Source organism: Haliotis rufescens, unplaced genomic scaffold, assembly GCF_023055435.1.
Source record: "Haliotis rufescens isolate VD_foot unplaced genomic scaffold, xgHalRufe1.0.p SCAF_12, whole genome shotgun sequence".
NCBI lineage: Eukaryota > Metazoa > Mollusca > Gastropoda > Lepetellida > Haliotidae > Haliotis > Haliotis rufescens.
Genome location: NW_025963802.1, coordinates 3,485,945 through 3,498,881, shown reverse-complemented (window position 1 = coordinate 3,498,881; position 12,937 = coordinate 3,485,945). Strand labels below are relative to the sequence as shown.

At 41.8% G+C, this 12,937-nt stretch overlaps 1 protein-coding gene across 3 annotated transcripts in view; it reads left to right on the top strand.

Moving 5' to 3' along the window:
* Positions 1-12,937, top strand: part of LOC124138083 (QRFP-like peptide receptor) — a 163,969-nt gene that overhangs the window by 145,466 nt on the left and 5,566 nt on the right. For all 3 annotated transcript variants that reach the window (XM_046504603.2, XM_046504602.2, XM_046504604.2), the window contains exon 3: positions 61-572. In XM_046504603.2, the coding sequence (XP_046360559.1) occupies positions 134-572 (439 nt within the window). In that variant the 5' untranslated portion in view covers positions 61-133. The remainder of the gene's footprint in view (positions 1-60; positions 573-12,937) is intronic.

Here is a 12,937-nt window from a genome sequence, read left to right as displayed (position 1 = left end):
TTTTTTAGTCGATATTTATTGGATTTACCGTACTGATGTTCACTATTCTTCTTCTTTCAGTTTTCGGACAGATGGGAGTAGAGATATACTTGTAACCTCATTGAAGTGTGCTTTGCCTAAACGCCTTTTTAAAATGACCTCGTCGGACATGCGCATCGAGGGTGTTGGGGGTCAGGAAGGGGACATAACCCGTGTTATCAGCATTGTGGACAAAACGGATTGCTGTCTCAACATGACGACGTCTTCTTCTCTGTACAACATCATAGACGGCAACCTGAGTGTTTTTAACAACATTACTCCATCGGGATCCGACCTGGAATCCATGAAGATGGAAATGCCTCTGTATCTCATCCTGTATTTCACAATAATCAACACCGTCGTGTTTCTCACGGGAATTATAGGGAACACCCTGGTTATACAGGTCATAGTGAGGCTCAAGTCCATGAGGACCCGGATGAACTACTTCCTGATGAGTCTAAGTGTGGCGGATCTGCTCGTGCTCCTCGTGTGTCAGCCGTCCGCCATGTTGGAGTTCTACGGCAAGGACCGATGGATGCTTGGAGAAGTTATGTGTAAGTTACTTTTAGTTTTATCTGTGTCAAATTTGGTTGATTGTGTTCTAAAATTTGGGACAAGCGTTGCTTACATAAAGTATTGCAGGGACAGTTCGTTCAACATGAATAGGGTTTTGTCATACTCTCCGTCGGATCTTGAGTGAGTGAGTGACTGAATTTTGTTTTACGTCACAGTCAGCACTATTTCAGCAGTGCATGCGTGCGTGCGTGCGTGCGTGCGCGCGTGTGTGTGTGTTTGGAGGGGTCGGGGTTTGTGTGTGTGAGGGTTGGGGGGGTTGGGTTCCGGGAAAACTGAAATTTTGGCTCTGGCTTCTACACCAATAAAGCACCGTGTGTGCGTAAACTTCTAGCCGAGGCCAGTTTAAGTTTACGTTTAATAAATACAAGCGACAACACCAGCAGAGTCGATTGTACGATTCCGGCTATATCATGACCATGTGTTTAGCATGCTGTCCGATGTAACTCCCTATTTTGACTTGTACCACATGTTTCCGTGTTTTTTCAGGTGAACAATTGACTTGTCATCGCATGTGTTTGTGACGGGTGACGGGTGCTCACCTTTTCGCGAACACCTGGTATCATCACTATTTGATAGTGATTCATAACCACATGGTCTTGATATAGTCGGAATCGTACAGGGTTTTTTACGACTATGGAAAGTGTTTTTTCGCATTTATTTAGAGCAAGTCCAGCCGTAACCTTTGCCCTCACAAAGCCAAACATGTCGCTGACCCTCAGTTAACTCACACAATGTAACCACGTGATCCCCATCACAGTCGAGTCGGCCAGAACGAGGATCTATTGTCCATCAATCTCAAATAGATTTGTAGTTGTCTCCATACGTCTCCAAAACGTTACCTCCCTCAAATAGATAAACGAGATATGGTTAATACAGTAGGGAGTGGTGAATCACTGCGTCATGTTATTGAAACATCAGCGAAGTCAGTCGAGTAAATTCTGGGCTAATGGATTTCCATAGGCAAACTAATGGTGTTTTGAGTGAGACCGCAACAATAGCACAGGTATAATAACCTCAACATGTAAATCATGCATCAATAGACATATTGGAAATAATCAATAAAGACCGTCCATAGTACTTGTTAGTCCAGGTGAATTATAGAGTTCATGGCAGAATGGGACTGTATTATTATCGGGTAACAAAATATGAATCCAGTTTGGCCACATGAAATTAATTTTATGTTTCTCGTCACTTAAATAAAACAGATATGGGTAGGGAGGCCGAATTCCTCCTCCCATTTCCCACCACTCTAACAACTAAATGCACGATTGTAGTACATGGAGTGAGTGAGTGAGTTGGGTTTAACGCCGCTTTTAACAGTATTCCAGTTATATCGCTGCGTGTCAGCATAATGTGGGAGGAAAGCCCGAAGTGATGCAGGTCTCAGACGTTTTCCACTTCGGTGAAACCCACGAGCACGGGTATGGTGCTGACAAACCTAGAAACATAATCGGGGCGAACCTGGATTCAAACCCATAATCATAGGTTCCTGGCGTGACCAAGGGACGCAAATGCACAGCGAATCGAGGCGCCTTTAGACGACTGGGCCACACGTGCCCCCTGTAGTAAGTGCCCCTGTAGATTAAGTGAGCGTGAGTGAGTTGGGTTTAACGCCGCTTTTAACAGTATTCCACGTATCAAGGCGTGTCAGCTTAATGTGGGATGAAAGCCCGGAGTGATGCAGGTCTGCGACGTTTACCACAGGTATGGTGCTGACAAACCTAGAAACATAATCGGGGTGAACCTGGATTCGAACCCACAAACATAGGTTTCTGGCGTGCCCAAGGGACGCAACTCTGCACAACGAATTCCGGCGCCTAAGACGACTGGGCCACTCTGATGGTAAAAGCCTGTGCATGGTTCGATATGGGTACAATTTGTTGAGCCCGATGTCGGTGTTTCCTGCGGGGGTAACTGGGATATTGATAAAATCCGTGCACACACCCTCCTTTTCTGGTTGAACTGCTGCGTATGGTTTGAATCCGGCTTGCGTATCTCATATTACAAATTCATAAAAAAAACACGTTTTGTTGAAGATACTATGTAATTATGTAATATTGCACATTCGGGGCGTACGATATGCATTAGTAGAAGGGAGCGACCATTTAATTTTCCGCCCGAAAGCAAAGATTGTATTTAACAGAATTCACTGACACCTAAAAAAAAAAACAAACGAGATTACATGTTTGGTTGACAAGGGATGTTATTTATTATAATTGCTTAATGCACATTCTTTGACGTATTTCAGACAGCATGAGTCTGCTAAAGATGACATTGGACATTTAATGTTATGGCTTTGCTAATGGAATGTCAAATGTGATTCAAAATTCTACATGTTTGACTACAATATCCCTGTTAATGCTATTTTCATTTTTAGAGTGCCTTCGGGATTTTCACTGACTCAATATCATTGAAGATAGCTATAATATTCTTGTTGGCGTGCTTGCATATGATTCACACCTAAGCTTAATAACAATGCACGTCTATATATGTGGGAAGAAAAAACACTAAATTCAAGTTATTTTTAATAAATTATATAACGTTGTCAATTGCAAACAGTAAATAATTATTTATAAAACATATTTTGATAAGGAGTTCTTTAAAATAATCCTTGTATTCGACCTGTCTATACAAGAGGAGAGCTCCTACTGGCACAGCTCAGGCCGGAACCGACAGCAAGGGAGATAACCGCTACACCAGACTAACAGGCCATAAAGGCTGGGTGTTATTTGATAACGGAGACCAAATTGACATCCCTAAAGTAGACCATCAAATATATGCGTTTCCAATCACAACTCTGCAACAGTTAAGCCATCTACATCTACCCTTTGGCTATCGGGGACCTTTCTTGGTGTTGGTTTATTCAATTGTCCTTATCGTGGCAGCGTTTGACAATTGAGGTCAAGAAATTGGACAAATATAATTTCTGTCAGGTCCCCTTATTGAAAGAATCACGTATGGGAGGAGGGGGCGGAAGCTCAATATTCGTCATTGTCCAATATAAAGATATTAACCCAGGCTGGTGCCAGTCTTCTTATAAGTTAATTAACTCGGAGTCGGAAGACCGGGCAACGTCAGAGTAGGCTGGACCTGAATGGACGTACATTCAGCACTGAAAGCACCAGACAGTAAAGTAAACCTCGAGAACATCCGGTTATGAAAATGATAATTGGGAAAGATGGCGTTTGGTAATAGACGAGCAGGGTGATGTATGGCCTTGTGTGACAGTACAATGGCCTCGCTTTCTATAGGTCGCGCTTTACATTTTCTCATGATAACGTTTATATGGTCTCCAAAAAGGGACATTGTCGCATTGTCTGAAAATAGAAATGTAACCGACGTGCAGCAATGCGATTAGTGGTCAAAATATGGCAATTTTGTAGACAGAAGCGATTTGTAGTGGGCACGCACATACAGCCTTTCAGACGGCGAGCGAGTCAATTAGGGTTAAACGCCATTTGGAAAGCTTTTAGTTAAAGCACGGCGCTTCAACCTAATGTTGGAGGAAGCCACATGACGCAGGTCGTAGACGTTGACCACTGTCGTGACACCACCGAGAAAAGATATGATGACAGGCCGAGGATCATAATCAGGGTGAATCTGGGAACAGAACATGCGATGAGCGGATCCTCGCTTTGTAAGGGACGTAACTTTGCACCGCAACGTGTGCATTTAGAAAGCAACGTTTGTATAACAGTTGGTAGAGACCATATACATATATATATATCTGCAAAGGGCTTCTGAAATGGATGTATTGTAAAACAAGCACCTAATAAGTACTGTAAACACAAACTATACCTCAGATGGAAAACACCATTCCTTACTTGACCTCAGGGCTGCATCATACCTCAAGCCCACACCTCACAGTACCTCGTTACATGTACACATCCCAACAACTCTGCATCTGTACATTGCTATATCTGTACATCACAACAACCCTACATCTGTACATCGCTATATGTCTACATCACAACAACCCTGCATCTGTACATCGCTATATGTCTGCATCTGTACATTGCTATATTTGTACATCACAACAACCCTACATCTGTACATCACAACAACCCTGCATCTGTACATCACAACAACCCTACATCTGTACATCACAACAACCCTGCATCTGTACATTGCTACATCTGTACATCACAACAACCCTGCATCTGTACATTGCTACATCTGTACATCACAACAACCCTGCATCTGTACATTGCTACATCTGTACATCACAACAACCCTACATCTGTACATTGCTACATCTGTACATCACAACAACCCTGCATCTGTACATCACAACAACCCTGCATCTGTACATCACAACAACCCTACATCTGTACATCACAACAACCCTGCATCTGTACATTGCTACATCTGTACATCACAACAACCCTGCATCTGTACATTGCTACATCTGTACATCACAACAACCCTACATCTGTACATCACAACAACCCTGCATCTGTACATCACAACAACCCTACATCTGTACATCACAACAACCCTGCATCTGTACATCACAACAACCCTGCATCTGTACATTGCTACATCTGTACATCACAACAACCCTGCATCTGTACATTGCTACATCTGTACATCACAACAACCCTGCATCTGTACATTGCTATATTTGTACATCACAACAACCCTGCATCTGTACATCACAACAACCCTGCATCTGTACATCACAACAACCCTGCATCTGTACATCACAACAACCCTGCATCTGTACATCACAACAACCCTGCATCTGTACATCACAACAACCCTGCATCTGTACATTGCTACATCTGTACATCACAACAACCCTGCATCTGTACATTGCTACATCTGTACATCACAACAACCCTGCATCTGTACATCACAACAACCCTGCATCTGTACATCACAACAACCCTGCATCTGTACATTGCTACATCTGTACATCACAACAACCCTGCATCTGTACATTGCTACATCTGTACATCACAACAACCCTACATCTGTACATCACAACAACCCTGCATCTGTACATTGCTATATTTGTACATCACAACAACCCTGCATCTGTACATCACAACAACCCTACATCTGTACATCACAACAACCCTACATCTGTACATTGCTACATCTGTACATCACAACAACCCTGCATCTGTACATTGCTATATTTGTACATCACAACAAACCTACATCTGTACATCACAACAACCCTACATCTGTACATCACAACAACCCTGCATCTGTACATTGCTACATCTGTACATCACAACAACCCTGCATCTGTACATTGCTACATCTGTACATCACAACAACCCTACATCTGTACATTGCTACATCTGTACATCACAACAACCCTGCATCTGTACATTGCTATATTTGTACATCACAACAACCCTACATCTGTACATCACAACAACCCTACATCTGTACATCACAACAACCCTGCATCTGTACATTGCTACATCTGTACATCACAACAACCCTGCATCTGTACATCACAACAACCCTACATCTGTACATCACAACAACCCTACATCTGTACATCACAACAACCCTGCATCTGTACATTGCTACATCTGTACATCACAACAACCCTGCATCTGTACATCACAACAACCCTGCATCTGTACATTGCTACATCTGTACATCACAACAACCCTGCATCTGTACATTGCTACATCTGTACATCACAACAACCCTACATCTGTACATCACAACAACCCTACATCTGTACATCACAACAACCCTGCATCTGTACATTGCTACATCTGTACATCACAACAACCCTACATCTGTACATCACAACAACCCTACATCTGTACATCACAACAACCCTACATCTGTACATCACAACAACCCTACATCTGTACATCACAACAACCCTGCATCTGTACATTGCTACATCTGTACATCACAACAACCCTACATCTGTACATCGCAACAACCCTACATCTGTACATTGCTACATCTGTACATCACAACAACCCTACATCTGTACATTGCTGTATCTGTACATCGCTATATGTCTACATCTGTACATCCCAATAACCCTACATCTGTACATTGCTATATGTCTTCATCTGTACATCGCTATATGTCTACATCTGTACATTGCTGTATGTCTGCATCTGTACATTGCTATATGTCTTCATCTGTACATCGCTATATGTCTTCATCTGTACATCGCTATATGTCTACATCTGTACATTGATGTATGTGCACACCTGTACATCACCATAAGCCTACATCTGTACATTGCTATATGTCTTCATCTGTACATCGCTATATGTCTACATCTGTACATTGCTGTATGTCCACATCTGTACATTGCTATATGTCTGCATCTGTACATTGCTGTATGTGCACATCTGTACATCACCATCAGTCTACATCTGTACATTGCTGTATGTCTACATCTGTACATTGCTATATGTCTACATCTGTACATTGCTGTATGTCCACATCTGTACATTGCTGTATGTCCACATCTGTACATCACCATAAGCCTACATCTGTACTTTGCTATATGCCGAAACATGTACATCGCTAAAGGCCAACACCTGTACATCACTATATGCCTACACCTGTACGTCACTATATGCCTACATCTGTTCATCGCTAAAGGCCAACACCTGTACATCACCATACGCCTACATCTGTACATCACTATATGCCTACACCTGTACATCACTATACGCCTACACCTGGACATCATTATATGCCTACACCTGTACATCACTATATGCCTACATCTGTACATCGCTTTAGGCCTACACCTGTACATCGGTATTGGCCTACACCTGTACATCACTATATGCCTACATCTGTACATCGCTTTAGGCCTACACCTGTACATCGGTATTGGCCTACACCTGTACATCACTATATGCCTACACCTGTACATTACTATACGCCTACACCTGTTCATCACTATATGCCTACACCTGTACATCGGTATTGGCCTACACCTGTACATCACTATATGCCTACACCTGTACATCACTATATGCCTACACCTGTACACCACTATACGCCTACACCTGTACATCACTATATGCCTACACCTGTACATCGGTATTGGCCTACACCTGTACATCACTATATGCCTACACCTGTACATCACTATATGCCTACACCTGTACATCACTATATGCCTACACATGTACATCACTATATGCCTACACCTGTACATCACTATATGCCTACACCTGTACATCAATATACGCCTACACCTGGACACCATTATATGCCTACACCTGTACATCGGTATTGGCCTACACCTGTACATCACTCTATGCCTACACCTGTACATCACTATATGCCTACACTTGTACATCACTATACGCCTACACCTGTACATCACTAAATGCCTATACCTGTACATCGGTATTGGCCTACACCTGTACATCACTATATGCCTACACCTGTACATCACTATATGCCTACACCTGTTCATCGGTATTGGCCTACACCTGTACATCGGTATTGGACTACACCTGTACATCACTATATGCCTACACCTGTACATCGGTATTGGCCTACACCTGTACATCACTATATGCCTACACCTGTACATCGCTGTAATCCTACACCTGTACATCACTCTATGCCTACACCTGTACATCACTATATGCCTACACCTGTACATCGCTGTAATCCTACACCTGTACATCACTCTATGCCTACACCTGTACATCACTATATGCCTACACCTGTACATCGGCATTAGCCTACACCTGTACATCGGTATTGGCCTACACCTGTACATCACTATATGCCTACACCTGTACATCGGTATTGGCCTACATCTGTACATCGCTATAGACCTACACCTGTACATCGGTATTGGCCTACATCTGTACATCGCTTTAGGCCTACACCTGTACATCACTATAGGCCTACTACACCTGTACATCACCATATGCCTACACCTGTACATCATTATAGGCCAACTACACCTGTACATCACTATATGCCTACACCTATACATTACCATATGCCTACCCCTGAACATCGCTATTGGCCTACATCTGAACATCGCTACTTTATTTTATCACACATATCTATACAACTATAGAAAGGTTTTGTCAGGCAAATAATTGCATAAATGCCACAGATGGCGTTAATTGAAACGCTTCATTTCGTGCTTCATCAACCAATAGTCGAGATGCAGGCTTGTGATGACGGACGTTATGTCGTCCTCATTTGATGTTCCCCGTCGCGATATGCGCCATTATAAATCTTTATTCGGGAAAAAGCCTATAGCCATGGATGTACATAATTTCAGCAAGATTCATTTTTCGGTAATAGATGGGTATGTTGATTTTACATACGGACATTTCTTAATACAAGAGCTTCTCTCACAATATGTCATTAAACAGTTTCTACAGTTCAATAGAATATTCTTATTACAAAATAATAACTTATTGAATTTACTCACGTTAGTGGTATTCTAATAATAATTTGGGTATATATATTTTATCTTAAGGCAGTGAAATATGGCGGACTAATATAAACTGGTACTCATCTTTAAATATTCCGAGGATACACAATTCGATTCAACACCAGCTCGTCATCCATCATGTATCATTAGTGGAAGCTCCCCAATTCTTAATAAATAGAGACCGCCTCCATGGTTAAGTGGTAGAGCGTTCACCCGGAGAGCGGAAGGTCCGGGGTACGATCCCCGGCCGCGTCATACCAACAGACGTTAAAAGATGGTAGTTGTTGTTACCCTGTCTGGCGCTCGGCATCGAGGGGCTGAAACAAGGACTGACGGCTCGGAGTCTGTATAATGTGTCTGAGTATAATGTGTCATGTTAAACTGCGGCATGGTATCGCAGCACTATAAAATCGGCATTAGTCCGGACTAGTACAAGCACACACACACACACACACACACACACACACACACACACACACACACTCTCTCTCTCTCTCTCTCTCTCTCTCTCTCTCTCTCTCTCTCTCTCTCTCACACACACACACACACACACACACACACTCTCTCTCTCTCTCTCTCACACACACACACACACACACACACACACACGTGCATGCACGTCGCTATCTAAGTGCAATAATCTTGGACGCGACGTTAAACCCCACTTTACCTTCACCTTTATAAATAGAAGTTGTCCATATGAACGAACCGTGAATGTATATATATATATATATTACACAAAAGCTAGAAGTTAATGATATTCTTTATAAAATCATAGACCGCCTCCGTGGTCTAGTGGTAGAGTGTCCGCCCGGAGAGCGGAAGGTCCAGGGTTCGATCCCCGGCCGCGTCATACCAACATACGTTAAAATATGGTACTTGTTGTTACCCTGTCTGGCGCTCGGCATTAAGGGGCTAAAACAAGGACATCTTCTTGTGTCGTCCATACAAGACAATATCTTCAATAGTGAACAGGAATCTTAGTACATTTGAAACCCACGTTACCTAATTGCAGTGATCTAAAGATCGACATGAAAGATAACATTGCTTTGGGTGCCAGTTGTTAGCTATTGGCAACAATTTCAGCCAATGTGTAATACTAGTACGTCTCTTGTAATTGTCAAAAACGTTACTTAAAAACGTTTTTTGAAACGCTCGACATTTTCAAATTTAGAATGTCCCCACACTTCACACGTGTAATAGGGGGCACGGGTGACCCAGTCGTCTAAGGCGCCGTGATTCGCTGTGCAGAGTTGCGTTCCTTTGGCACGCCAGAAACCTATGATTGTGGGTTCGAATCCCGGTTCGCCCCGATTATGTTTCTAGGTTTTTTAGCACCATACCCGTGCTCGTGGGTTTCACCGAAGTGGTAAACGTCTGAGACCTGCATCACTTCGGGCTTTCCTCCCACATTAAGCTGACACGCCGCGATATAATTGGAATATTGTTAAAAGTGGCGTTAAAACCCAACCCACTCACTCACAAGTGTAATATTGGTTAAATCGGGGTATCAAATATTTTAAATATAACAGATGATGAAATATTCTTGAACTTGTACAGTAACTGTCTAACAGGAACTAAACGTGTTTTAGATTTATGAATATTTCTTCCTTTAGACCAACACAACATATTTGACAACAGCAGCCCAGAATAATTATAATGCGTAGATATTTTTACATGTTCATTTACATACATATTTTCTTCAGTGCTCCTACGTGTACCGCCATTCCGAAAAACTTTCTGTCTTATCTAAATTAACATGTAATCCCAATTTAATACTATATCCTTTGAGAACATTGACTTTTCTTTGTAAACCAATAACAGTGTCATCAAACAGGCAAATGTCATCTGCATATAGCAATACCAATATATCTAGTAATTCTTCACCTACAACAATACCATATAACATTAGATTCATGTAACATTGCTTCCAACTCTACGACAAGTGTGAGAATAATAAAGGACTAATAACAGAGCCCTGGTTTACGCCACTAAGAGTAACAAAGTAATGAGGAAATGAATTATTTGAGAGGTTTACATCATTTGTTAGCTCAGAATACATGTTCAATAAAACATGAAATATTTTGCAATGAATGCCTTTCTCCAATATGGTATACCAAAACAATGTTCAATTTCCAGAGTCAAATGCTTCTCTGAATTCTAAAATAAATAGACTCTACCATTACTCTTAGCCAGATACTTTTGTTCTAAACACTGGCCTTTCTTGTTTAATGGCAAAGGTAATCCCTTCGCCCATTCCACAGAAACATTTCCACCATTCAGAATTAAATTAAATAACACATCGAGAAAACGTCCTGCTGTACAACACTTAATTATCTCTGGTGTGGCTGGATCGGTATTGGCGTTTTCCCCCTCTCAGATTATCAGAATAGCTTCTTCAATGTTAGATATTTACAGTTAATAATACTATTGACATCATCGTCCATACACACATAGCAATTGTCCTCGTCATGATCTTGTAAATACTGATCCGCCTCTCCAATGTGATGCTCGTCAATATCGTAATCATCGGTATTCAAAACCGACTCAAAATACAACACCCATTCTGCAGCTGATATAGAATTTGTGCAAAGGGTTTTACGTTTAGCGAGCTGTTTAATTTGATTCCAGAATGATTTGGAACTACTTCAGTTCTGCGATAATGTATTTACCATATCTTCTTCCTACATTTCCTTCTTAAGGCGACACAAATGACGATAAGAATTCTTAAACGTGGGAATTCTGTCCAAAAAAACCATTTGGCCAGTAGATCGAAAACGATCTTAGTTGAAATATTTAAGCTGTTTAAAGTATTAACACTGCTCGTCCTACCCGTTCCACTGATTGGTTTATAGAGTCAAAACTGTCTATTCTCCGCATACCACACTGATACTTGTCGGGACACTGATTTAAACATGAAGTTAGCCTGTCGACAGCAGTATCCACAATCACAATAAGTCGTCTCTGAAGGCTTCTAAACTATACGCTGAATATGCTGATTGCAACAGTTTCATAAATTCGTTGTTCATTTTCTCTTTCCATTTATACATAATTATAGACTGTACTGCATTATTTATGTGATTTAACACGATAGGCAAGTGGTCAGATTCACAGCGCGAATCAACGTGAAAGTCATTCTCTCAATCAAACAATTCTGAAGAACATAAGCAATAGTCTGCTAAACTTGTGCCATCATCAGCAAAGAAGGTCATGCCACCAAGAGACTCCGATCTACAGCAACCATGCATCATGGGAAGACCATGTGATCAATATAATTCTATTAAAACCGGACAATGATTAGGTGCCTTGGGACGTTGTTCAGACTTTTAGTCGCTGGTTTTCTTGGCCCAGACTCGACTTTTACAGGTAATCATGAAAAAGCTGCTTTAAACAAGATTCTAACTGGACTTGGAAAATATCCCATCGGTAGGCATTTTGAAATTATTAGTATACAATTTAAATATATGCAGTCTCGATTATCTGCTAGATCAGATGGAATTGTTTTTTTCATTCAGTTATCTAAGATGCAATGCCGCAGGTGATACGGATGCCACTAAGATACACAATACTGACTCCGAAGCCGACCAGTACCTGTGTTATTCCCTTTATTCGCCAGGCAGGGTAACAACAAGTGCAATCTATGAACGTGTTTGATCGTATTTTGGAATGACGCGGTCAGGGGTTTGAACCACGAATCTTCCTCTCTGCGGGATGATCTGTCCACTACACCACGGTGCGGTCTCCACTTTGTGAATGTCCATGAACTGCTATGCATCTTGTTGTGCAGTGGTACGTTTCCTCCCCACATCCACTCACACTCTCGCGGGAAGGACACGTGCCATCTCCTTCATCTCTGCCTTGGAAAAACAAGACTCGATGTTGTTCTCCTGAAACCCAGGCTCCCAAATTGGGAAACTCCCTTCC